General features: G+C 42.8%; 1 protein-coding gene across 1 annotated transcript; it reads right to left on the minus strand.

Moving 5' to 3' along the window:
• Positions 1-2803: 2803 nt before the first annotated feature.
• LOC103905993 (ephrin type-A receptor 4) lies at positions 2804-26695 on the minus strand. The gene is made up of 13 exons (XM_009287810.1): positions 26578-26695; positions 25838-25962; positions 24485-24644; positions 23298-23409; positions 17927-17985; positions 17026-17139; positions 16660-16845; positions 12572-12633; positions 11825-12034; positions 9162-9311; positions 6548-6741; positions 3849-4004; positions 2804-3563 (listed from the first exon to the last, which is right to left on the minus strand). The coding sequence occupies exons 1-13, from the start codon at positions 26693-26695 to the stop codon at positions 3449-3451; spliced, it is 1761 nt and encodes a 586-aa protein (XP_009286085.1). The 3' UTR covers positions 2804-3448.
• Positions 26696-26990: the final 295 nt, after the last annotated feature.

Raw genomic sequence — 26990 nt, forward strand, 5'->3', positions numbered from 1 at the left:
TGTAGAGAGTGATGAGGTCTCCCCTCAGCCTCCTTTTCTCCAGGCTAAACAACCCCAGTTCCCTCAGCCGCTCCTCATAAGACTTGTTCTCCAGACCCCTCACCAGCCTCGTTGCCCTTCTCTGGACACGCTCCAGCACCTCAACGTCCTTCTTGTAGTGAGGGGCCCAAAACTGAACACAGTATTCGAGGTGCGGCCTCACCAGTGCCGAGTACAGGGGCACGATCACTTCCCTACTCCTGCTGGCCACACTATTGCTGATACAGGCCAGGATGCCATTGGCCTTCTTGGCCGCCTGGGCACACTGCTGGCTCATGTTCAGCCGGCTGTCGACCAACACCCCCAGGTCCTTTTCCAACAGGCAGCTTTCCAGCCAGAAAGGACAGAGGAGAAAGGAGGAAGAGATGCAATTCTCGCACAGAAGGGTGGCTGAACGGCAAATGCAGGAGGCTGCAGCGCACTGCCACGCTCTCGCTGGCTGGTTCGGCCGCCTTGGGCCAGCGAGACAAATAGAACCAGCAGTTCTCCAAGGGTGAGAACCGTTTGCCTTCCTCGCCCCTTGTCTTTCCCTCACACTATTTCAAAGTCTTGCTTCCATGACATAACGTATCTTATAAACAGGTATGGAATCTACATATATATTTGTATGTGCCACCTATTTTTTTTTTTAATCTGCTCTCCTCCAGCTAAAATCACGTTCAAGTGGATGCGCCCTCGCTGGCCACACTTCATCACGGGGAACACAACCATCCGTGGCAGCTCTGAAAGCCTGGCACCTGACCTGCCTTCACTGTTTTCATTCTACAGGGGGACAGTTTTTCATGTTGTGTGGCAAATATTGGACTGTTTTGAATTACCGTTGCTAGACTTCAAGAAAGCAATTTTACAAACTGGCCAGAAAACTGGATGTATTTTGTTTTTACATAAAAAGACAATCTCAACAGAATGCAACAGATTTAGAGCAAGCGGAAACTTAAAGTATCTCTGCACTTAAGAAGCAAAAGAATTTTTCCTGCTGAAAGTGCAAGTATCAGGTCTTTAAAATGAGTAACCACTTCTTACGTTGCCTGGCAAAATGACATTGAAACATGCTGGTTTAAGTAGTTTTTTTAAAAGAAAACTTAAATTTCTTGAAATGGAAAAGCTTTTAGAAGTAATACTGCAGAACAGTTTCTACTAAGCTGTCATGACTTGACAGGATCCAAATTTAGCATCCCGTATTCTGAACAAGTTGTTTTCTGAGGAAGTTGGGGGTGAGGGAGAGTTAGTGGTTAAAATCAGCAAGCTATTGTTGAAAGTGACAAAAAGTGATGTGAGTGACAATACAGTAAATGTGACTTGTCCAACTGAGTAAGCTGTTTCGGATTTAGAATAAATGCAATTATTAAAAAAATCTGACATATAAAGCCACAAAATCATTTCTGAATTTGCTGTCAGGTGTGGAGTGGCACCAAAATATTACAGACCAAAGAACCAGTCTTAGCGCCATCAAAATATCAATCTCGCCTTTCTGACATTGTGCCTGGCCCAGCGTCTGTTCTAGAGGATGTGTCATGAAAATCCTCCTCCCACCCAGCACAGCATAAGTGGGCCTGATCCTGTCTCTTTTCTAAGGTCATCTCATCACTTTAGTCCTCAAAAGGACTTTAAAAGGAATCTAATTTATACGCTGTGTTCAGAAAGAGTAATAAAAGCTTTAATATAAATAAAATACGAGCCTAAATGTGTTCAGAGCTTTACCGGATAAAGCTTTATCCGGTGTGACCCAATGAGGACAACCACATTCCTATAGCAGTCACCTGCACCCAGCAACCCAGGGGATGCTTTCATTCACTCAACTGTCTATTTCTCAAGAGGAGTTGGAGGGCAGCTTTTCAAGCAGGTCGTGCTCCATCTTGTTTGCCATACCTGCAGAGGGGTGCTTAGACCTTAGCCATGCAGCCTACACCTGGCTCTCACACCCACAGTTGCCTTGATAATCCAGCCTATGGGGCTGGTTTCAAAAGTGAATTTGGTTCCCACAGCTGGATCGCCGTGTCTGGGGTGTAACACTGCTGCAGAACACAGAGCTATCACCGTGCCCGACACCCCAACTGTGCAAAGCCAGGAACTGTGCATGCACAACCCCATTTCCTTCTGCTCCCCCTCCCTTAAGACCACTGACACGGCAACTGAGACTGACCCTTCTAAAACACAAATACTGGTTCTACTGTTGTTCGTGACAGGGCAGGAAAAGTCCGTGGGTCTTCTTGGTGCATTTATGAGCACTTTTACGAGGTTATTCTTACTTTCTATGGGATCCATATGTGCAGGGTTTTCCACCCAAAAAATAAGGGCATCCCTACTGCTCTCAGTGTGAAGTGGGGTCAGGCTCTTAGCACTGAACTGAGTGAGCCCCAAGACGCACTCCTACACCTTGTCTGCACATCCTAACACGCAACAGCTTGAGAGCAAGACCAGGTTTTGAAACAGAGCAATTTTCACTGTCATCAAATAGAGCAAACAATGGGAAACACTAAGCAATTAGTCTGGGAAACCAGCACACGTTCATACAAACCAGTCGGGAACCCCAAGTAATACATACTACAGCACTTCCCCCCCCCCAACAGCGATGAAATCCTAGCACAGTTTAGGAAATAAAGCACCACGAACATGTTGGACACTGTACTTCCACTGACCTTCTCCGTGTGGCAAAGGGAATCACTTCTTGAAAGAGAAAAGAAGTCTGAAAGCTCCACAGCCACGATTGTCACAGCTGACTACTGGCAAGATGTTCACAAAATGTCTTTAAGTGGTAGGATTCAGCACGGCACAACAACAGCCAATAATGTCCCCAGAAGTCCAGTTTTGCCCAGTAATCCACGAGGTGGGTCATTTCACGTCTCAAGCCCGTAAATGGGTAGATTACTAATCGACAGGCACTGATTAGCCAAATGATATTCTCACTGAGGTTTCTGCAAGGTATTAGTGATGCATCAAGTCTGCAAAAAATATCCTAGGGCAGATTCTTCATTCCAGTGAAAGATGCACAACGGTGGTTTCACCCACAAATAAAACACTATGGTTGTAATCCTACGGGTCACAGGGAGAAGGAAAGTAATTTCGTTTTTTTTTTTTAAGCACAGTATCTGGCAGCAAACATAGCATCAAAACTTGAATGTGACTTTATATTTATATAGATACATGTATTTTACATATCGTTGATCAACAGAGAAGTATGTTCCAAGAAACAATTTGTTCCAGGTCTGGTTTAAAATGACGGCTTGTCATTTCTGGAGGCCCCCCTCCCAACACACACGCTCGGTTTCCGCAATCTGTACATCAAGCAATGCTGCAGATCTTTATTTCGACGGGCGAGGAGACGAAGTAAAAAAAGTGCAGTTCTTCAATTAAAGTGCATGGATGAGGTAAACTAATTTCAAGAGTTTTGAGTTTATTCAGTACTGGCTCAGACGGGAACCATCCTGCCGTGCATCTGTTGCATTTGGGTGCGCATTGCTTGAACGCTGCTCAAGATCTTGTTCTGGTGCGCGATGGCAGTGATCCCGATCCTTGCCAGGTCACTGTGGAAAGCAAGAGAAGAAGCGGGGGGCTGAGAACTGTGGATCAGATGCCGGTGCAGAGAAAAATATTAAGTCAACCGCAAGCAACGCAGCAAAAGCAAGGCAGATGTACAGAAATGTTTAATTAAATAAGTGAAGGCATTGCGGAGGCATTTTAAAGTTATCCTCCGTCCAAATGAAAGGCATTCCATTCCTTTAATGAATGTAATGATATGCAGCACAAAGCAAAAGAGGCCGATTAAATCCAGATTTACCAGTTTTTTTGCTATATCGCTGAGTACTTACTCCTGGTTCATATGCACCACAGCCTCTAGGGTGGTATAGCCAGCAGCTGTGAAGTTATCCTTGTATCGCTCCATTTTGATGGCTTGGAGCCAATCACCGACAGAAACAACCGCCGAGAACTCAGGGGAGCTGGGATCCAGCAGGGCTGTGCTAGGTCTGGATGCCAAACAGTGGAAGGACAGAGAAATGGTGTCAGCTGGATCATGAATCGCAAACCAAAGTTTGGTCTCTGCAATAATTACCCTCAACGATCAGGGAAAGTAAGGGCAAGACGCTGCGCCCAGCGAAACTGGGGGCTCTCCGCACAGCAACGTAGATCAACGCAAGAAGCTTAACAAAATGCCAAGGAAGAGGCCAATTTCTGCTAAGAATTAATTTGACCTTAGGTTTCTATTTTTGCTTTCAGATCGAATTTGAACCACTATGCTGCTTACAATTTCCACCTCAGATGCAACCAAGTTCATAGAAAATGCTTTTACTTCAAAAAACAAAGAAGATGGCAGTGCTGGAAGGCGTTCAGCCTACTGGGTCTGTATCTCACAGGCAGCAATGTGAGACCTTGCCAATCCTGCATATGTCAGACCTCAGCTCAGCAACTATAGAAACACTGCTGAAGTATGCGCAAAGGAACTGGGAGCTCGCAACCTGCCAGACTGGTTTGGAGGGCAAAATTCAGGGCGGGTTCAGATAAGTCCCGCTTCTAGCCAGGTTCGCAGGCAAGCTCAGTGCATTCAATCAAACGCAGGACAGCAGGGAGTTAATCCCCTCTTTAATCAATCCATTCCTGACCGGCGCGTGTGCCAGGAGTGGCGGGAATCACGCGAGCTTTGATCTTTCTTTGCACTGTGGAACGTGCTTCTCATTCTCCCTTGCACAGATTTGCGAGTAATTATTTTTACAACATTTGCTTCTCTTATTAATATCTCATTTATTATTTCATGTATATTGTAAATCACAGTTGCATTAAACCATTATAAATTACTACCACCTATCTAACCAAAACAATTATCATTTAGCAATTTATTTGAAAATGCACATCAAAGATCAGGTGTGCAATAGCCTCGTTACGTCTTGCCTAAGGCACTGAGTACATGCTGGTAATACTTGGTACAACTCTTTTACTGTACTATCTAACACAAGACGAATGATGGCAACCTAATTATACACAATTATGCTTCACGTATAAAGTCATATAATATATTAGTTATATGCATATTTGAAATTCATATTCCAAAGAGAAGAAATAGAAAGATCTATAAATAGCCATGAACATGAAGTGACCTTGAATAGGCTATTAACTTTTGGTTTTTATATATATACTCACACATGTACATACATACACATACAAAATGACCTCGAACAGGCTATTAACCTTTGTAAAATCTATATATTTTCAAAGAGCACCTGTAAATTGGAAAGGAAGCAAAATGGAGGAGTTCATAGTGTGATTCTCAAATCAAATTATCACAGCGGATCATATTGTGATTCTCACCATGTAAATTATTTAAGCCTCAAGGGTGGATACCCTTTCCAGGCTACCAATGCAATTAGGGCAATCTGGAAGATACGTGGTGCTAAGTGGCCTCACTGGGTTAATAATCCCTCTTCTGATAATGTACACTGTAAGCAAGAGTCACAAAGGGACCTACAAGTTTAAAAACGAAAACAGCTTTTTCCAGGATGTTGTTCTGTTGGAGGCTGAATCAGAACCTCTGTTACTCCTTCACTGATTCAAGAAACTTAACTTTGTATTGCCCAATGGATATTTTTGTACCTTCCCTTCCACTGAAAAATATTTTCCCATTACCTTCCTCTTGTTTCTTTTCTTTTAAGCTTTTTTACATATTTGCTGTAAGCAAATTTACCTTACAAAGCAAAGACATTTGAAAAAAACAGAACAAACCTGGTGTAAATTAGTAAAGCTCCTATTACTTCAGCAGTGTTTCACCAGCTTAAGGAAACTGCTGATCTGTCCCAACAAAGAGATTTTGGTTTTACCCTACAACTCTGGGAGTTTCCTTCCCACTGCGCTTCTTTTGCACGTACCAGATATACCATGCTTAGCAAACAAAACAAAACACAAATGTAATGCGGGAGTGGTGGAGACATGAAACTGGCTTTCCACAAAATTAAATTCAAATTCACATGAAAATTAATCCACGCCTTCCCAATGCCCAGAAGGCGTTGGCTGCAATGCCGTAACGCTCATCTGCAAATCCTACACAAATCTAGGGTTTATAAAACTTGATGATGTACTTTTCCTGCAGAAAACCACATCACTCCTGTCAGCTACACTGCATTAAGGCTACCCGTTCAAGCCCTTTCGCTAAGGGGGAGAGGGAAAAGACGCAGCAAACTTGGTCTTCAAACAGAGCTTCCCTGCATCAGAGCTTTTTCAGGACACGCTTAAGACTGTGCTATAAGCCTGGTCAGTGCTGGTGTGATACAGCAACAGCTCCGCTCATTCGATTTTCCTTCTCCCAGAGCTAGGAGAGTCTGGGGCACCCAGCGGGGTCCAGCAGTATGCCAGCAGGACCTCTCTAACTCTCTTGCACGGTGCAATGTCTGCTGTGCAGTCTGGCTCTGCAGAGCGACAGAGCACGCCTTAATCCCAGGGCAGAGGTTTAGGTGACTCGCAGCTTTGCCTGTCATCTCCACTGTGCTCCCTCGTACATCACCATTACAAAAGCGCAGCTGACCTGGAGCTCTCGCTGCCTGTCCTCTTCAGGCTGTTGGGGTTGCGGATGAGTTTGTCCAACATGTTGACGATCTGTCCAAATTTAGGCCTGTCGCTGCGTTCCTTCTGCCAGCAGTCTAACATCAGCTGATGGAGAGCAATGGGGCAGTCCATCGGGGGCGGCAGCCGATACCCTTCTTCAATGGCTTTAATAACCTATAAATGGCACAATTAGGAAGACATTAGAGAACATCAGACACTACTCACATCTACCAGCTGAGCATCATTTATCCTAGGGCGATCCAAAGTATGGAAACAAATCCACAATTAAGTGAAACAACATGGAAAATTGCACTCAGGCTCAGGCAGTTGGTGGTCTCAGAACTGTCATTTCTCCTCAGCAATTCGAAACGAAAAGGGTACAGAATCCAAAGCAGACATCAGATACAGCAGGGCGATGTATCACAAAAGAGCACGTGGGATACAGGGATGACAAAATAGCCTAGGTTAGAGTTAAGCAACTATCCTTCTTGGACAGAGGGTTGGAGAAGCAACAGCTCTACAGCAAATCTTTAGTATCTGTCAGTTTTGGGTGCGATATGTTGAAGATGAAATTTTCGCCATCATTTTTAGGATACAGCAGATCTCCCTCTCCTCCTGGGCTAGCTCATCTCTGTCAGTAACACAGGCCTTGTAGAGAACCTGTTCTCTCACCACTCTATGCTCTGAATCAAGAAACGCAGAGATGGGAACCCTTTTGTTCAGCTTTATCAAGAAAGTTACAGAAGTCCAACGCATTTCGTATTTAATAGAAACCAAGAAAACTCACAAGCTGAAGTCATTTCAAACACTCCAAAAAGGGCTCCAGAGCTCAGTACTCTGATGGCTTCTTCGCTCTCTCAGGAGAACGGGACGTGACCAGGACTCAATTCTGGTATGACAGGGACATGACCCAGAAGCTTTCAGACCTTAATTAATCGATATGACTTTGCTGGCAGGATTCACCATGAGACTAGAGACCAGGAGTGCACACGGACTGAATTGCACTAAATTCCCTCGTTCTGTTCTTGTCCAATTAGTGGCTAAAATCCACTGGGAGGACAAGGCGAGGGATATCCTTGCGCTATTAGCAGCTGTTCAGTGACCACAAACAAAGTGGCTCTCACTACTCCAGAAAGTATGAAGACCCTTTTGATTTCTCTTGATTCAACAGACACTGAGAATAATTTGAAATCCACTTCTGCTTTGCTGTGAAAAGCACTGCTCTCACCATCGTTAAGGAGACAAAAATGGTATGTCTATGCCACGTAGTAAAAAGGGGATGCAAAGACAGCAATATTGGCTTTCACCGCCCTGTTCAAACCAGCTTTTCGACGTGGTCTAGCACTGCACATTAGCAGTGGATACCAGCCTAATACGCTAGCTCTGCGTTTGTTGCATTGAGCTCCACTGTGCTGTGTTGACGTGCCTGATATAACTGAGACACATCTGGTGTTTTATTTTCTTGCTAAGTCTTGATGACTTCCTGTTAGCAAAGGAAGGCAAGACTGGGTGCCAGAAGAGACGTTTCACATCAGAAGGAAACTAAAATTATATCCCCCGTTTAGATTAAATGCCATTCGCATCTAGACACTCTTTGAAAATGTTCAGCTCTACATAAGAAAGCAGATGACTTGTAAAATGACTTAACCACTCCCATGACCATATATTCAGATTAACATTTTTTTCTTCCTTTATATGTTTGTAAATTCCCTGGGAGAAGAATTATGGATAATCTATGCCTCATTTTCACTGGGATTTTTTTTTTTTTTTCCATTTAATAAAAATTCTATTAGCAAAAGCTCTTATTAGCATCATTATTAAATACTCTTCTGGAATAGCGGCCATTGTGCACGCTCCCTCTTGGAATACACTGAACTAGTCCAGATGGTACGGTTAAACAGGACATGCATAATTTAAGAATGGTCATTTAGGAAAGCTGCTTTTTAATGTCCTCAGGGGGCAGCTACGCAATTGTCGCAAGGATGCTCTGACTGATAATCAGAATTGGATTTCATATGTGTTGTTTTAGATAGCCTACAAGAAATAAAATCACCTGGAAGAATTACAAGCATACTGGGGCTTGAAGAATTAACTACTAATAGCAAGCCCCATTAAATTCAAGTGTTTTTTCTTAAAGACTTTCAATGAAGTTGAGATTTAATATCAACATTCAAATCTTCCCTCTCTTGACAGTATTACGACCTGACAGTTTAAATATATTCATTTCCCTTTCCTCCATTCTTCTTTCTTACTTTAATTGCTTATAATATTTTTTCCTAAAATTAAAAAAAAAAAAGAAGATAAAAAAGAAAGGAAAAAAGATACATGCACAAGTTATAGACCCTAACTTGAGAATCCCCTATTCCCTGACCATAGACCAGGCTTCAAGTATTCAAGGAAGTCTTAGTTCCAGAGAGGTTCCCTGAGAAAACAGGAATCTACCACCCATGATATCCTTTTAAAAACTTGGAGTAAATGTCTTCTAACCATATAGCAATTGACGCAGAAACACATCAGCAGACTTCTAAGGACAAAGATAAAGGCGCGAGGGGGAAGGGAGAGAAAAGGAAGAAGAGGCTCGGAAGGAGACTCACATCTTGATTGGACATATCCCAGTAAGGTCTTTCTCCGTAGGACATCACTTCCCACATGACGATGCCATAGCTCCACACATCACTAGCCGATGTAAACTTACGGTAGGCAATTGCCTCTGGTGCAGTCCACCTGATGGGGATCTTGCCACCCTGTCACAAATAAAAGAAAAGACAGGCTAGCGAGTCACCGGCCCAGTAATGTGCGTGGCTGACACTGTTCTACACTGCCATTAAAAATACAAAATGGTTTTCTGTACGCAATTCCAGAATCCTTCTTGAAAAGGCATCCGCTTTCTCTTTTTCTTGCCATAAAACTGTCAGATCCAACCAGGAGGCAGTGCTGCCCATCTGTTTTCTTTAGTCACAAGGAAGCGAACCAGTAAATTGTTAAATGTATTTTTATTGGCCCTCTAAGAGAGCTCTGCTTAGGGCGATGCTGAAGTATGAGAACAAGCCAGGGGTTTTACAAAGTATATATTAGAGATTTAGTTGACAAAACAAATAAGTACATGCTGTTAATTACTATTTCCTTGCTTGCCTGTCTGACCTGTTTGGCCTGTTTCAGAAAAATGGGATTATAAACGTTTTGCTTTTCAAAAAGGTAAAATAAAGAGAGGATAAACTGGGAAGATTTGCGAATACTGTGGTGTTTCCCATGGGCAACATCCCAACTCCTACCAGAGATGCGAGATGGCAAGCAAGCCTCTGGGCTCTCCCGGTCCCTGTGGGAGGAGTTCAACACCAGAGCACGGTACGAGGCTGCTTTTGATACCTGTTGGAGAGAGCTGCCTCTTGTTACAATACTTCTTTTTAAACAAATAAAAACACTTTGGCATCTGATTTGGGCCACTGAGGTCCTGCACTGTTTTAAAAGGAACTCACTCCCTCCTGTTTATCTGATTTTGCCTTAGCTGAGTGATCCCAGGCCAGAGATTTCTCCTTTTATTTATGCTAATATGCAAGGTGTTTTTAATTGAGCTTTTGGTTTCCTGCAGTTTCATCTGGGGAACAACTTAAGCTGAACAAAGGTTTTAGGGTTTTTTCATTTGCTTTTATGCTTTTTTGATGAAGTTTATTTTGGTAGGTTTTTTCTCAGCAATCTTCTAGATAGTTTTTACCCATAACTGAGTGCAGCGTGTGCATACTTAATGGTTCATTGTTCTGGTATCTCTCTCAAGTGTTTAATATGGACTTGTTCCAAAGCCAAGTGAAATCAAAAGGGGTCCTTCTCCTGGCTTCTTTGGCCTTTGCATCAGGCCCTTTGTGGATCAGGTCGTAGCAGTATATGCCTTGTGTGGCTATAGGATGCTTTCACTTCAATGAGTTATACCACTAACGGGGAGCAGAACGCACCATTCTCTTAAAAAAGGATGTTTTAAAAATTGCATCCGATTGCATCGTCTCCAGTTATGAAAAAGCTCTATTCCTCCTTTCAGACACAGATCCATGGACACTGTTTATACAGGGTTGTCATTCTAAAAATTGTCAATAAGCTCTTTTTATTTAGCTGCTCAAGTACAGTGGAGTTCATCCAAATTTTCCTGATCCCTCATTACTGATACTAAATGAAGACAATGCACTGTAATGCAAATGTCATCGATTCCCTGTAGTTTACTCTTGAGAGCAAACATAATACTATATCTCCACTCACTAAATTCAAAGGGAGGCTTTTCAATCATTTCTGTGTTGCCCTTGTGGGTTTGTCTAAACTTTGATTTCCCTGAATACAGCTTTTCAGACCTCTGCTTCTGCTTCTTCCACTTGCCGCCCTTATGAGTGAGAAATACCAAGGCTGGCCAGCGTTTAATACTACACGAGTCTATCCTTCCCTGTAATGAACTGTGAATCCGTTAAAGGATGAGTGTTGGGATTAAACTGCAAAATCTGAGTGCTGCAAACAAACTCTGCACTAGGGAGAACAGATGGAGAATGGCAGATATTTAAAAAGGAAGAAAATAAGCAATTAAAAAAGGAGACTTTATAAACTGACTTTTTTTTCCTTCACGCGTATGTTAATTACAGAGGTATCGGTACAAAGGCTGGTAATGGTCGGGATGTTGTTTTGTGGCCAGAAGTATTTGCATTAGTACTATTCCACATGCAGCATATTAAAATGGCTTTAGCAAAATTAGTTAACAGTGGGATGCTGAAATATAGATAAAATGGGAAAGAAATAAAAAATGGGAATGCCGGCCTCACACTTTTCCCAGTCTAAATTATTTAGGTCAAATTTATGACTAGCTTTGTGATGGGCAAAAATGGAGTTATCGGGGGTTTTTCTGGTGGCATATCTACACTCACTGAATCAAACCTCAGTGGGACTAGCCACTTGCAAATAATTATGCACGTCTGTAGATATCAGAAGGAATAATTTCTGGCATCAGATTGCTGTCGCGCACTCTAGCACGCTGAAGGAGCCAGAGGAATACACGGGTCACATCCTCAGGGAGGAAATACTAATGTAGACACTGATGTAGCAATAACACTACATCAATTTATACTAGCTATGGAGTCTGGGCCAATGTTTATTTTTAGGTTGTGATATAGGTTTTCACTTATGACTGAGATTATTTTAAAAACAAACCATTGTCACCTCCCACACAGTCAGACAGAACCAATATGTAGGCAAGAAAACCCACTGGACGTTTTCTTTCCCTCCTTACCCGTGTGGTATAAGCTGCTTCAGGGTCGTCTTCCAGGACACGGGACATGCCGAAGTCAGACACTTTGCAGACCAAGTTGCTGTTGACTAGTATGTTCCGAGCAGCTAAATCCCGATGCACATAGCTCATGTCAGACAGATACTTCATTCCTGAGCCAATGCCACGAAGCATCCCCACCAACTGGATGACTGTAAATCTGCCATCATTCTTCTGCATATGGGGAAAGGAAGAAAATCACAGAGCATTAAGCTAAAAGCTACATTATTGCCATTGCTGAAATTGGCAAAGAGCGTATCTCTGGATTCCCATCTTCTCTCAAATAAAATGCAATGTTATTTCCTCACTCTCCTGACTAGTGTCTATAATTCACCAGTAAAGTACAAACCCAGAGGTTCTGTCACAGCTTCCAGTGATGCAGTATCCAGTTTGCAATGAATCTGGTTTTAATGAGTCTACAGCATTGCGATGCTTTCAGAAATGGAGCAAATCAGAACTGTTCCCATTAAACATGGGTTATTTAAGACCCTGCCACTTTAAACATTACATTTATTCTATATCCTTCCACTTTACATTTATTCTGGTTTTCGACAGGAGCAACAGCAGAAAACAGAATTTCCCAAGTACAAACATAATTTCTTTAAAAATGCCGAATTTTGAGTATCTGTCTGCAAAAAAGAATCAGAATGAAAACCAGAAAATGTTTCCCAATGTAAAATCTGCTTAGCTTATTATGAAGAAATCACCTACCCTGAGGAAGGCATCCAAGGAGCCATTCTCCATGTACTCAGTTATGATCATTACCGGTTTACCTAGAGTTGGCAGAAAGAAAAACACAATTCCTTGATGAACACCGATGTTAATGGGATAAAAATGGGTAGCACATGATTTTACTGCCAAGACACCTGGCTTACACAATCTAATTTAATTTGGAAAGCACCAAGCTTATGCCTCAGCTGTGGGGAGCAAGAGAAGAAATATTATAGGACAGAAACATTTAAAGGGCCCCATCTGGAAGGTTAACCCTTTGGTTGACTCATTGTCAAGGTCTTCAACTAAAGTGGCTCCTGTTCTCTAAGGAATATATGAATTGGTAATTGAGAGCTAAGAAACAAAGATCTGTTCAAACTTGACAAAAATCTTTAGTGTAATTAAGTTGCTTGCAGACTAGAAAGCCTTCCTCTTTCAAAATGGAATTTGTGAATGCTTTGGTCTCTCTGCCTCTTTCGAAAGATCAACGCTTTAGGCGAGTTAGAAGCTGTCAGCAGCTACAAGGTATTCCAAGACAACTGGATTCAAGAATGCAAAATACAAGCTGTTCCTCTCAACTTTCTCTGGCCCGAATTTGTATCCTGTGTCTCTCGTTATTTATAAATGAGCCAAAGCCATTTGCCTCATGAAGCCAACCACAGGATAAATGGTTCAATGAACTGTGTCACATGTGGGGCGTAGCGCTTCAGCAGCACTCAGCCTTCCACGCTGCAATACAGAAAGCCAAGCTGGGCAATCTGAAGAGAAATGTAATGTTAGTGACATGGGGATGCTTTCTAGGCACTCTCCTGCCTAAAACAACAGCAAATACATAAATAATGCTTGATGTTGTCTTTAAGAGCTTTACAAAGTCATACGATGCTGAAACTGAAAATGTTTAGGTACGTACAAGTAACACTAATTATTTCACAGGGTTAAATCATGCTGGATATTCAGCATCTTGGTATTCGCAGAAATGGGCCCAATATCATCTCCATTCTACAAGTGAGCAATGGGAGATGTAGAGAAGTGACTTATCCAAGGTCGAATGGAAAAGCCTGGTCCCAAGATGGGCACTGTTAAGCCCACCTGAAGTCAAGGGAGCACCTGACGATCAGCGCCAGGCTGGCATGGCAACCCTTCCTCCCAGCTTTGCTTTAGCTACAGGAACTATCGAGTTTCTTCATAAATAAAAGACAGTGTCCCAGAGAAACTCTGCTTTCATACTTCCTCGAGCAGCTCTGAATAAGGGAACATTATGGGGGAAGAAGGGTTCAACGGACACGTCAACTAGACTGTAGATAGCTCAATTCTGTCTTGGCATCAGAGGTATCAGAACTACTCAACTTTTCCTTGCTTCTGTCACCAGCAAGTACCTGCTCCAGAACAACCAGCTCTGAAAATTACCCTACCGTGAAATGTTGCAGCATTGAAAGTTCCCCTAATCACTTCTACCTCAGCGCGTTTTTCACCAAGGTGCTTTTCTCTTAATTTGTCAGGGACTTCTGTTTTTGAAGTAACCTTTTATTTTTGATTAGAAAACAATATGCTGTAAGGACTGACTGTACTGAAAATTTTACATCATTTCACTTAGGCCAACACGTATGTGTGATACATCACTTATTTCACTCATCATTACTTGTTTCACCTTTTCAGTCCCAACCCATCCTTTGCAGGCCTTTTACTATTGCCGCTTCTCCTTCCCTTCCCAGCTGATATCAAAACTCTTACTGTTTCGGTCCCACGCAAACTGGCACGCCTGTGAAATGCCAGTGTGGCAGCTGAACCCTTTCTGATTCGCATGAACGCAGCAGAGAAGCGGTGGTACTGCATAAAGCAAACTGCTCTGGATGAAGGGCTTAGTGACCTTGGCTGAGTACTTGCACCCTTAAGGAAAGGGACGTGATAAACCATCATTCTCCCTCTAATTCACTTTTGCAAGCGTTCTTTGGTAGAAAGAGAAAAAACTCCAGCCAAATCTGCATATGCCACTGTTTCATTTATCCTTTGCAACTGTGACCGGAACCCTTCCACTGAACAAATACAGCTAAATGAGTTTTAATTAACCCTCCTCAATCAAAAGATACTATGTCAACGCAGAAAGGAAGAAAGGGGAACTCTTTCAGTGCATTAACATGTAATTTCATTACTCAGGCACTTCTTTAGCAGGGGAGGGGGATAGAGAGAGGAGAAGTTACCATCAGTGAGTCAATTATTAAAGTACTTGACTAGCAGCCAATAATGTATTCATGGTTTTTTGCTGCCTCCCTCAACCCCCACCTACACCACTATTTATCTCACATTTTAATTTTCAGTTTATTAAATGCATTCATTTATCACAGCATTCAGAAAACCTATGGAGAAATTGAGATAAATGTCTTCGTAAGTAGCCCTGTTTACCAAACACCAGCTCTGAGGTACCCAAGCTGGCTTGCTGCGGAAGCATCGCTTACTGCGCGTCAGGCAAGGAAACGTTCTCAGGTCAGGCTACCACCCTCCTCAGTGAAAATTTCAAATCATTTTAATTCAGTGACAACTGCATTATGCAAATGCATACAGGCATTTATAACTGCTAGAGCTGTAATAGCTCAGGGGTTTCCAGCCTCGGTGGGATTTCAACACAAAGATTCCCCTGTTGCCTTTCTTTTACAGAGGTGCTAGAAAAATCACTGTCTGTAGCAAACACTGCGGCCTGACCACAACCCCCCCCGGCTTTGTTACAACAACAAAAAGAGAAAGAGAGAATCAGACCCGCAAAATTTAAACAAGAGTATTATCTTTTAATTTCAGTTGTGAGGGAGGCCCTCAGTAAACGATGGTCAAAATTAGCCCAAACCCCTGTTTTCCCTAGCGGAATTTGTCTTGAAAAGCAAACAGCGACACACTGTATGAGCCATTTTCAACAACTGTGAGAGAAGGCAGCCTAGGAGAGGGAAACACAAATGAGTAAGGGTAAGATTTCCAGAAACACAAGTGGTGGAGTAAGCATCCAGCTCCCACCAACATTCAAGAGGGACAGCGTTTTTCAGCGGTATTGATGGCTTTGACAACCCTCTATGGGAGATACTTTGTTCTTCTAGTAGTATTTTACTTTTTAACTTTCCATCCACATCTAATTTTAATTCCTTACACTATTAATACCCTGCGTTCATGTTCATCACGCACACCATCAGCTGCAGAAGGCAAGCTTCACAAATTCCACCCTTTAACAGCAGCTCACAAGATCACTGTCTGCTTTCTTTGCTACCCTGAGCATGAGCCCCTACATCCAAAGGGTCTTTTAGGATTAGTGATCAGTGCCAGGCTTTGCCAGCACGCTATCTAGGGCAGTTGGAGTAGGGACAATAACTACACCATCACAGTGGCACCTTATCAAGTCAGACCCAAGCACGTCTGTCTCACAGGTGTATTTTTAGTTCTAGCCTACAAAGAGCACCCAGCGAGCGCTGTCATTCTCTTTCTAAGGCAGGGTTCATGGCACAGTGAACGCTAACAGAGTTTAAAAAAACCCAAACCAACCAAACAAAAAGATCAGCCAGGTAAATTCTGCAGAGTGAAATTATCACACCTGTAAACCAGAGAAAACAAATAAGCAAGTTTCACACTAAAATAGCCTACTTCATTTCAAAGGCTTGCTCCTCACATCTGTGCTTTGTACCTTAAACATATGACTCTAGTTTTGTTTTGGTATTTCTCCCCCAACCATTTTAAATTCTTTGCTCACCATCTGCTTTTGCCTATCCTGTAACAATCAGCTCATTCTAGCAAAGATGTGAAAGATGCCTGCTTGGCATAGCAAGAAGGGGAAAAAAAACCCCAACCCCTGCAGTATTAATTCCCCCTACAAAATCTTGTACAAGCTGCTTACAGATAGAGTATCAGTTGAAAGCATAAACCCATTTATAGCTGACAACAAGATTAATGACTTGTCCTGCACTGATTTCCTCCTATTAGCTATCAGTGGATCTGTTCCATCTGTCATTTCACAGGAGAGAGGGTAAAAAGCAAAAAAAACCAGCACACACCACCACAGACTTAATTTCTCAGCGACTTCCAAATTGGCCTTGTCATGAAAACGACCTACTTACATTTAGTAACTACACCTTCCAAGTGGATGATATTGGGGTGGTCAAATTGTCCCATGATGCTGGCCTCACTCAGGAAGTCTCTCCTTTGTTTATCAGTGTAACCAGCTTTTAGAGTCTTGATAGCAACACAGATCTCTCTTTTTCCTGGCACTTTGAGACGTCCACTGCATACTTCACCAAATTCCCCTTAAGGAAAAAGGCAGAAGAATCCATGGTCATGAACGTGAAGCACGCGTTTGTGTTGTCAAACTGTTATGTCAGTTCATTTGGGGGAACTGTCGTTCAAAAATCAGAGGATCCCATGTTTCCTAAAAGCAAATTTAAAACTGTATTTCCAGAAAAAAATGCGAAAGTTCTGGCACTTACCCACACCAATAACTTTTTCAATCTTTATGCAGGAGGCATCAATTTCTTTGGCAAATTCCCTCACAGCTTGGTTTGGATCCTCATATGTAAAAGGATCCACATATGTTCTAACACCTGCAAGGCAGAAATGTTTTATTTGAAGTCACTGATCTACATGCTGCTGAACACAGAACATATGAGACTGAAGCCTTAATGATATACAACAGCAAAGAGAGTGTACAATAAAAATGTACTGTAAGCCAGGAATGACTGATGAAGGAAGGAAGGACTTAATGTATTTTTCCCCCCGATGTGATTTTTTTTAATGTAAACATTTACTATTTCCCAATATCGATGTAAGGAATCAGGCTTTTGCCAATAAATGAGCTTCACAAATCACTGCCATCACTAGCAGGCCAATAGCCTGTCTATGGACCTGTGAGACTAAAACACATCGCATTTCCCTTTTGGGACCCAAGAAATTCTGAGCTCAAGGTCCTAGGTTTGGTACCTGGATGACTGAGATGGAAGTAACAGTAGGATTCAGTCCTGGAAAAAAGGCAGCAAAGGTCACTTTTTCCCTCCTGCAGGATTGCCTCTGGCCCATCCAGAAACTGCCTTAGCAGAGTTTTGTGGGAAAAAATCATGCTATCGCTAGCCAAGAACAGATGTCTTTCAGTGGAACAGAACAATGGGAAAAACTGATGAACTTTCTCCTGACTGTCTCCTCAAAAATTTTTACCCAGATACTTCTGTTTTCCCTGTTACTACAGGGCATAGTTTTGAAGGAGGATGTTTGCAAGAGAGGCAAACAGAAACATATTCATCTCAAGAGGAATGTCATCCCTTATTTCCCTAGCATCAGAACACGGGACATGTTTTATGAACCGAATCAAAAAACCCAAGCACCACTGCCTTTTACCTTGGTTCAAATGTTTCTCCTCATCTGCCTCTTGCTTAGCCTTACTGTACTTACTGCGCCTGTCAGAACAAAAAAGAGCATTACAGTTCAAAATAAGTATCTTACTTTGAGACAAACTCGGTCTTCTTGACCTGCTGAGACTTGAGCTGACCTGTGCTCGGCAGCTCCCCCACAACAGCCCATGACACAACATACACTTACCAGCGGGGCAGGAGACTCCTCTCCTCCAACTGCTCTAAGTGTTATTGGCATCAACAAAGCACCAAGGGAAACACAAATCCCTGCATTTGCATCTCGGCATTTAAAGAAAGAAAAGCAAGCTTGTGTTTCGGCTACTTTTTCTTCAAACGTGCTTTTGCAATTCTGTGCAAAAAAGGGCCAAATTGCTTTTTAGCCCTATCATATATGGATTTAAATGCAGAGGTGTTTTGTAGATTGATTTTCAAACGTAATCAGGCAAATGCCAATACCAGCACACTTATTTAATGGCAGATTTTAAACTGGAAACAGTCTAGTAACATAGAAATCAGGATGGCAGCAAAAAAAAAAACCCTGACCACCAAAAACGCAAATCCCAAGGATTTTGTTTATTCTTTCAATCACTGTATAATTGAAGGGGGCAAAGAACTCCTGATGGCAGAGCTCCCCTACTAACCCTCGGAGTTGGAAACAATAATGTAGTGTAGTATGTTAATTCTATAGATTACTATTTCTACACCTACACACATGATATCGTATCCAGTTATGTATTTAATTAGTTCACCTTTAAACTTCAATGGGTAAGTGGCATTAAGACAACTTAATACAAGAAGTTAGACTGTTAGGGAAGATACTGAGGAGTCAGCTGAGCCAAATGTGTACTGGGATTTGAAGCTCCCCAGCATCCGACGGTACGTAGATGTAGAGATTTGATTTGGGCTTTTACCCGTCATTCACTGAAAGTTCAGAACCAGGCGTAAGAACAGACATCGCCAAAGAGAAGGGCTTATTGCTGCTTACTCCTCAGTTTGCCTGTTCCTACGGAAGCCCAAGTCTCCCAGCGTGTCAGACCCAGGTTAGCTAACTGGCAAGAGTCCGGGCTGGCGTGAAGAAGAGGGAAGGCAGAAGGAGAACCCAAGCCTGGAGAACAGGAGGCGAGACTGGCACTGCCTGCGATGTGCAACCCGCTGCCTGGAGCGGGCAGGAGACGACCAGGCCTGCCAGGGACATTGGGGGGAGACTGGGTTAAAAGCCTGAAAACGGTGAATGGGTAGAGGAGGAGGAAAACGGGAGTGGGTGAGAGAAAGACGTATCAGGAGATGCGAGTTAAAAGGGGTCAAAAACTCGCAGATAACAGGAAGAGAACACGTGACTGGGAGCCTTGCTTGCAGCAAATCTTCCTGAGTCTCGCCGTTCCCCTCCCATCAGCAAAACCCTTCTGCCCATTAGCAAAAAGCATCTCACTTCCCACCCTGCGCCTGGCCTGCGGGGAACGGCAGCTTCCCACCGCTGTCAGCTGAAAGGCCATTTCCCAGCCTTTGTCTTTGCAGTCTTTTAGTGCTGGGTGTTAAACACACTATGCCAATAATAAAAACTATAAATTAACCATGAAACGGAAGGGGGAAAAAAATCCTGTTTGACATGTGAAGACTACCTGATCTTTGAACCAAGCCTCACAGCTCCCAACAACATCAACAGGACTTGTGTTCAGACATAAAAAGCGGGTACACATCCAACCATAAATGGTTGGAAGCTTCTTTTCTTTATGAAAGTCAATTAAATGCAAATGGCTCCAAATCACAAGAAGAGCATTATTAAAAACCACACTGGATCCAAACATCAATTTAAACCACTTTTTTGCCTGAGGACTTACGGCACCGGTGTAACAGAGCCGAGTTAAATACAAGGACTATGTTCTGCTCCCAGTTACTGAACTGAGTAAGAAGGAAGAGGCCGCACAAATCTCACCCAGTGCCATATGGGACCAAGTCAGCTAAGGGGATTGCAGGGATGGTTTCAGGTATTATACAACTTCTCTCAGAGGAAAGAAAAAAAGGAAGAGAAAAAAAAAAAAGGTTCTGCATTTTAAGCAGAACCCCTTCAAATTCATTTTATTAATGTTCAGGCACAGATGGGAACTATGAAACACGAACAGGCTTTGCATGAATGCATTTTAAGTATGAAAAAATGCTCTTTATCTTATTTTTAAAAAGTACAAGCACCCTAACAACAGATAAAAAAATAACCTTCCCCCACTGAAACCCAAAGACATGCAAAAAGCGAAGGGAAACAAAGGGATTACTGTTCAAGCAATATAATTGTAGCTTATTAACTTTAAATAATACCTTCCAAACTAACTACCTGCTTCCACTTCTCCCTGTGTCACCTGTTGACCTCTCCTGCTTGGCCCAGGGCAGGACTCTCCTGTCTGCCATTGTCCCCGAGAGCAGCCTGGGAGCCCCGCTCCACGGGGCACGCGGGGCTGGAGCTGCCTCTCGGGGCAGCTCACCTGAGTGGCAGAAGGAAGCCTTTGTCGCGGATTTGAACCCCGTAATTACAGGGATTTTGGCGGCAGTGATTAAATAGCCGGCATTCAGGAAAAGAACACAGAAGCTTTCAGAAACTGCGGGGGTCAGAGACAGAGGCAGATCTACAGGTGGGGGCTGGCGATGAAGAGGAGGTAACAACGGAGGGTATTAGCATGCACTGAGGTGAAACAGCACGGACCCGGCGCCGCACCGCTGCTCCCACCTCCTCCTCCCCGAACAAAAGAGGGGCTGGGGGTGCTGCAGTGCTCAGGCACCAGGCTGGCGGAGCACGCTGATCCAACACCATCAGCAAAAGGTGGGCAAACACGTTCAGCTGTTTACGGAGCAGAAGATAAATCGATCTATCGATCGGAAGAATCTCCGAGAGAAACTTTTAGACAACCAGAGGATTCTGTAGGGCCATCTTACTCCACCCAAGCCCTTTTAGAAAGTGTCTCTTTCTGTTTTACACTTTCCCAAATCCTTTAACAACTCTATTTGAGATATTCTAATTTCACTCGGTGTTCCTGCAGGGCAGGGTTTAGAAACACTCATGCTACCTCCTGCACTCTGCTCCATGGATATGCTCATCTTAACCTCAGTAAGTTTAAGCTAACATTTAGGCAGATTAGTTCTCACGTTAACACAAACGCCGTGGTCGCAGGACAGAACCAAACAGCTTGAGCTGCCTGAAGGCAAAGTCCTTTGACAAATTCTGTTGCAAAGACGAATTTTGGGATTTGAGCAATCACTTGAAAAAACATAATGCTAAATTAGTAGTAATAACCCCGGGTTCAAAAGCGGGCACCTACAGCATATGCCCAGTTCCCACATTTGGCTCCTGGATGCAGAGAGGCCATGTCGCCGTGGTCTGCAGGCCAAAGCACGGGTTTGATTGTACAAAGGTCACGGCTAGATTACAAAACCTCCTCATGGGGACTGTATGGACAGAAAAGCTTTTTCTCAGCTGAAGTCATTTTGGAACAAAGTATAATTATTTTGCTATTGACTTCTGCTGGTGTAGGCACATCATGAAATATCCCCAAAGCCCACACCTCTAAATGACATTGGTAAAGTGGTTAAAATCGTTAGAGTAATAGTGAATATTAAAGTAGATTCTGTTTACCGAGAGCTCCTTCAGCTACTGGAGAGCTGTGCATTGAGGAAGGCTATTAATTAGCAAGGCACCATGCATTAGTATGCACAGAGCAGCTTCACTGTCCTAGTATTTCATTCATCTTGCTATGTCTTTCCCCTTCCACGGCCTCTCGGAGACCTACCAGTGCAGCGCTACGGGACATCTCTGAACCCATGGCCACCAGGACACTTTTATCTCCATTCCCACTAGTGCTTGGACCAGCCTTTTGTCCCGACTGTCCACCTGCTCTGCGTCTCGTCTCTGTCCAGGTTGAACGCTTGTGGGCAGAGATAACTGAACAGGCAGCCTGAGCGGTGAGAAGACCTGCATGAGCGCGCACCCACATCAGCGAGTCTGTCAGCTACCTGGCTCCAGGCAGCCTTTCCTTTGACAGCTTTATGGCCGATACTAAAGAGAATCAATATGAGGGCAAGGGGTTGACATTTCATTTTCTAAAAAGTGATCCATTGAGGGCCAATCACCAAGCAGTGTTTATCAGCCTTGGGAAGCGACATTTTTTTTATAGGGGAGGAGGGGAAGGAATCATCTCAAAGCAGCTCGACAGCTCAATTCTCCAAGGTGGCGACTCATAATTAGAAATCCAATGTACCCTGCTATCAATCCTGCCTTAAATAATAAAGTGATCAATAAAAGCAGAGAGGAGATTAAGTCATCAAGCTCAGTGATGCTATTTTCTGTTGCAATGGCTTTTAATAAACCTGTCTCTCTGCATTACATTTTCATATGTTCTGCTCTTCTTTCTTCTTGCCAGCATGGAGGCTTTGAGTTGAACACCCACAGAAAGCTATAACAATGCATGTCTACTTTCCAGATATTACAATCATAGCGACTTAACTGCTCTTTAAGACAATTTAAAGTAAGAGAGCAAATCAAGAGGAATTTGTGCACATTTATGGCTGATGCCATTAAACTGATCAACAGAGACTGACAAAACGTGCGTCCCTCAGATCCCAGGCTTCACATGCAGTAATGATACATCCAGTTTTATCTCAGAATTACACTGAAGCAAAATCATGCTCATCTTTTTAAATGAGACTGAACACAAAGATGAAGACAGAAACACTCACGCCGTGTTCTGCTACGCTGCCCTCCCATTCACAGGTTTGTTCCTGATGCCTGGGTTGAATTTGGGAGAATGAGCAAGTACTTGGTAGAAGATTATGGTCCTGCTCTGATGAAATAACCATCGATCCAGTCTGCTACGTTACTGCATATAATGCTGAAAGACCATGGCTTCTGTTTTACAGTCATATCCACTCACACTGGAAGGACTAACCCAAAAGACTAATGCAGACTCATACAGACTAACACAAAAATCACAAGCATAGCAGTCTGATGGCTTAGTTCACAACAGAGCAGTTGTTTATTCCCTGTCTATCAGGAGTCAGTCCAAGAAAATCTACTGTACCCATACCCATTAAACTTAACTTCAAATTACACTAACCACAAATCTCTAGCTGGCTTGCTTCTCAATGCCAGTTATTGCAATCAGCTTTGCATTTGAAGGGCAAATAGAGCTGGAACTATTGCCATTACATCACATGCTGCTTGGTACTAATGTTGAGAAGATCAAAGCTACATGGGAGAAGGCTTGTAATGCAAATGCACTGTTTATGATGCTAATCAAAGAATTTAGCTTTGTTTGGAGGAGACAAAAAGCTCCCTCATGAAAGAGAGAGGGGGAGAGAGAAGCTTAAGTTCTTACCTCCTGCTGATGACAAAGGCTGCAATGAGAATGACCACAAGAACAACGCTGCCAGCCACTGAAACAAGAAGCACTGTGGGATTGGTACCATCGCCAATGATGGGGGAAGGAACTGGAAACAGAAAAGGGAGCATTAGTGTCAGACACCCTCAAAAAATCAACCTAGGTAGCACTCAATGAGGCTTTCTGGCTTGTGAAGGCAGTTTAGAGTAGCACTCAAATCTACTTTCAGGCCTTTATTATATAGTCATTTGACACAATTTTCCAACAGGGCCCTAATTAGCTGAAGACATGATGTTTGATGATTTGGGGAACTTCAGTTCACTGGGAACAAGGACTCCCTCTCCTTCTCCCCTTCAGTGTTGCTCAGAGGGTATAATGGCTTTTTTTTTTGCCTTTCTAATTACTTTCCACTCTTCTTTCCTCCTCCTTTTTCTCTCAGTGGGGCCAAATGATCACTCCCCAGCTGACACAAAGAGAGTAAGTTATTTTATAACGTCTTCCCTCTTCCTGCTGGATTGATTATTTTCAGCTGTTACCATCCTGAAGGATGTTGCCACTAACTGGCATGACCTTAAATTGATTTAAACAGACCTGTACGTCCAAAATAAAATAGGCTTGGTCACATTGCCTTCCTGCCACCGAAAAGCAAACATTTTGGGGGCTAAATCTGCATGTTTTCTTGAGCAAAGTGAAAAGCTCTACTGACAACATAATTCAAACATTCTGTCATTTATGACTGCCTAAGGAAAAGTGCAAATCTATGAGCTGATGTAGGACACCTAACTGATCTATGTCAATAGCTTGCAAAGGGAAGTAACAGGGTTCTGTTCTCCTGCAAATGAGATATTCCAAACACATGTGCAAACATCTACATTTACAGTAAACAAAATGGGTACATAAATCTCTCAAGCATCAGTGGCTTCCAAGTGTTTATAGGGTGCGTGTCTCCTTATGCCACACTGAAGTATTTTCATTGCTAGAATCTAGAATATAGCATACCCAAATAGATGTCTCGGGTCAGATTCATGGCATCACTAACAGCCATGCGGCCATGGAAGAACATTTTGCCAGAACAGACACGCCACAGTCCAAGCAACCAACGGGAAACTCCCAACACACAGCTCAGTTACATTTGCACTCTTTGCTCAAGGAAAAGAAAAAGAAATCAGTGGGCATGTCATCACCTGTGTTAGTTGTGAACTCAAATGGTCCACTGAAGTCTCCATATCCTGCTGCTGTCCTGGCCCGCACGTGAAATACATACGAAGTCAGGGGGTTCAAGCCTTTGATGTCAGTATTCCTGGAGGCCGTCTTCACAATGCGATAGCTGCGCTCGTTTTGGTCCTGACAACAAAAGAACACAGCGGTGATCAAGTCAAAATGCCTCGCTGCGCCGTGAACCGTGGAACCCCACTTCCTTGCCAAAACCGTCATAATGAAAGAAGATGAGTAACAACGACGGAATTCTCAAAATACGTCCCGAGGGCTCCTGCTGTCGGCCTTGCTCAATACCCCTAGCACTGCGTGCTGCATGGAGCTCTGAGCAAGCCAAAAAAGGATGATGAGGCGGTAGGTATGATGCTCATATATCACTGATTATTTAAGAAATCACGCAATGATATCCTTTGGAAGATAGCCAAGCCTTCAAATAGGATCCTCTTGATGAACAAGCAACATTTTACTCACACATGCTGGCACTTTCTTTTTCTTCCTACCAGCCAGGAGCCATATAAAAAAAAAATGATTAAAATATTGTAAGAAAGAAAAGACTTAGAAAATGGCTTCCAGAAAGTCCAATCTTAAAAACTGTTCTATTTTTGTCTGGAAAATCCATCAGAAAATGTAATAATCTAGCTTCCCTGCAAATCAGATGCCTTTTTCTGTATGTGTTAGGGAAGCAAATAAGTGATTATCTTTATAAAAAAAATTTAGAAGTATGCATGCGCGTGTGAGAGAGAGCGCACACAAGCAAGAGCAGGTAATTGTTCATTTTTGCAGAGAACCTTCAAAGAAAATAGCTCTTTTCATAGTTCCATACTTGAGAAGTTATTTGTAGGAATAGCATCTCCCTCTAACTTGGAAAGTATGAAGAATGTAATTTTCTTTCCTTATTCTCTATTAAAAGCCATCCAGCCCACACTATCACTCTAAGCAGAAGCTATCGGCAAACAGATCTTCTTATTATTACTGTGTTATATACTTCATTATTATACTTCTGTCTATGAAGTAAAGCTAATGTCTCACTTCTGCCCAACATTATTGATTCTCGTTATAAATACGCTTGCTACAAAAGCTCCGTTCCTAGGTAGGAAAAAATAACAAAATAAACTCGTACCATACAGCTGGAACAGCCTATGAGTCTTATTCTTTCAAGCAACCATTCAAGTGCATGAAATCCTTAATTGGATTTTATTAAACTGAATCTATTTGGTTTCAAATGATAAAATTCTATCTGGAAGTAAACCGTAATGGAATGAAGTAAAAAGCTCTCCCCAAACCCAAACAAAACTCCTTGCTTGTCCATTTTTTAACAGTACCTTTTCATAATATTTGACTTCGTACTCCAGGATGACTCCATTTGGCCTGTCAGGTTCCAGCCAAGCCAAGGCAACGCTGTGCCTTGTTATCTCTTTAGCCTGGATCAAAGCAATTGGGGATGGAGCTGCCACAAGAAAAAAAAAAATTATAAGCAATAATTTAGTTTTAACGAGGAACATATTTTTAATCATAGCTTTCACAACATGAGCACTTTCAGAAATAGTGTTTTTCTTGCGGGGGGGGGAGGTTAGAAGCATTAAGTATTTGTCCTGTTTTCTCTAACAAAATTGCATTTAACCCTCTCTAATAAAGCTTGCTCTGGGATTCTGGGCAATACTAGACAGGCGGGTTCTGAAGTAACAATACAGTTGTCTAAACATTGCAACGTTCATGACGCCCAGGTACAAACCTCCATAAGAGGCTAAGGTACTGAAGGATTCTGCCTTATTTTTGTCCTTTGTTAGGCACGGTGCATAGACTTGTACTTTTGTTTTGGTCCACAGCGATTCTCTTCTTCCATCTCCTAAAATTAGCTGATGTTACTTCGTTAGCTATTTGCTCTACAGGAACTATGAAATTCCTGAAGGACCAATCTGGTTTTCTCTAAAGCTGAGAAAATGTTGCCACTGAATTAAGTAAGACCAGAATAAAGCTGAATACATATGAATTTGGACCCTCCCATGAAAACCAGGAAACTTGTATTTCAAGAGTCTGAGCCAATTTGTGCTTGCTAACTTGCCCTGCTCACGCCCGAGTCTGCGAGCAGTCCCTGGAGAACGGGGAAGCTCAGTGCCCAAGGGCCAGATTCTGGCTTTGATAGCTCCTTCCCAGCCAGAAGATGCCAGAGATCGGTCCATCGTGTACCAAACCGGCATCATCTGACCCTGTCCCATGTGGCGCTGTATTGATGCGATGAATAGAAAAAGCAGGATTACACTGCCAAGGGCAAGGGCTGCGCGATTTTGGGAAAAACTCTTACCTAGCAACAAGCTAAACTCAAAGACCCTTTAAACTGTATCTGTGTGCAGTAATAAGGGCTGCAATGAAGAAGATAAAGGAAAACATCTCATTGTGCACCCTACACTTTCAATAGAGCCCCTGCTAATGCTGAAGTTCAGGTTTTTGACTGGCTGGAAGACAATGCATTCTCCC

The sequence above is a fragment of the Aptenodytes forsteri genome, unplaced genomic scaffold (genome assembly GCF_000699145.1).
Source record: "Aptenodytes forsteri isolate BGI_AS27 unplaced genomic scaffold, ASM69914v1 Scaffold296, whole genome shotgun sequence".
Classification (NCBI taxonomy): Eukaryota; Metazoa; Chordata; class Aves; order Sphenisciformes; family Spheniscidae; genus Aptenodytes; species Aptenodytes forsteri.

Excerpts from the sequence above, each read along its gene's own strand:
- LOC103905993 (XM_009287810.1), bottom strand. The coding sequence starts at position 26,695 with ATGGACCGATCTCTGGCATCTTCTGGCTGGGAAGGAGCTATCAAAGCC. Across the intron at positions 17,140-17,926 it reads GGAGAAACATTTGAACCAAG|GTGTTAGAACATATGTGGAT; the intron begins GTAAAAGGCAGT and ends TCTGCCTTGCAG. Across the intron at positions 3,564-3,848 it reads GTGGTGCATATGAACCAGGA|TGACCTGGCAAGGATCGGGA; the intron begins GTAAGTACTCAG and ends TGCTTTCCACAG.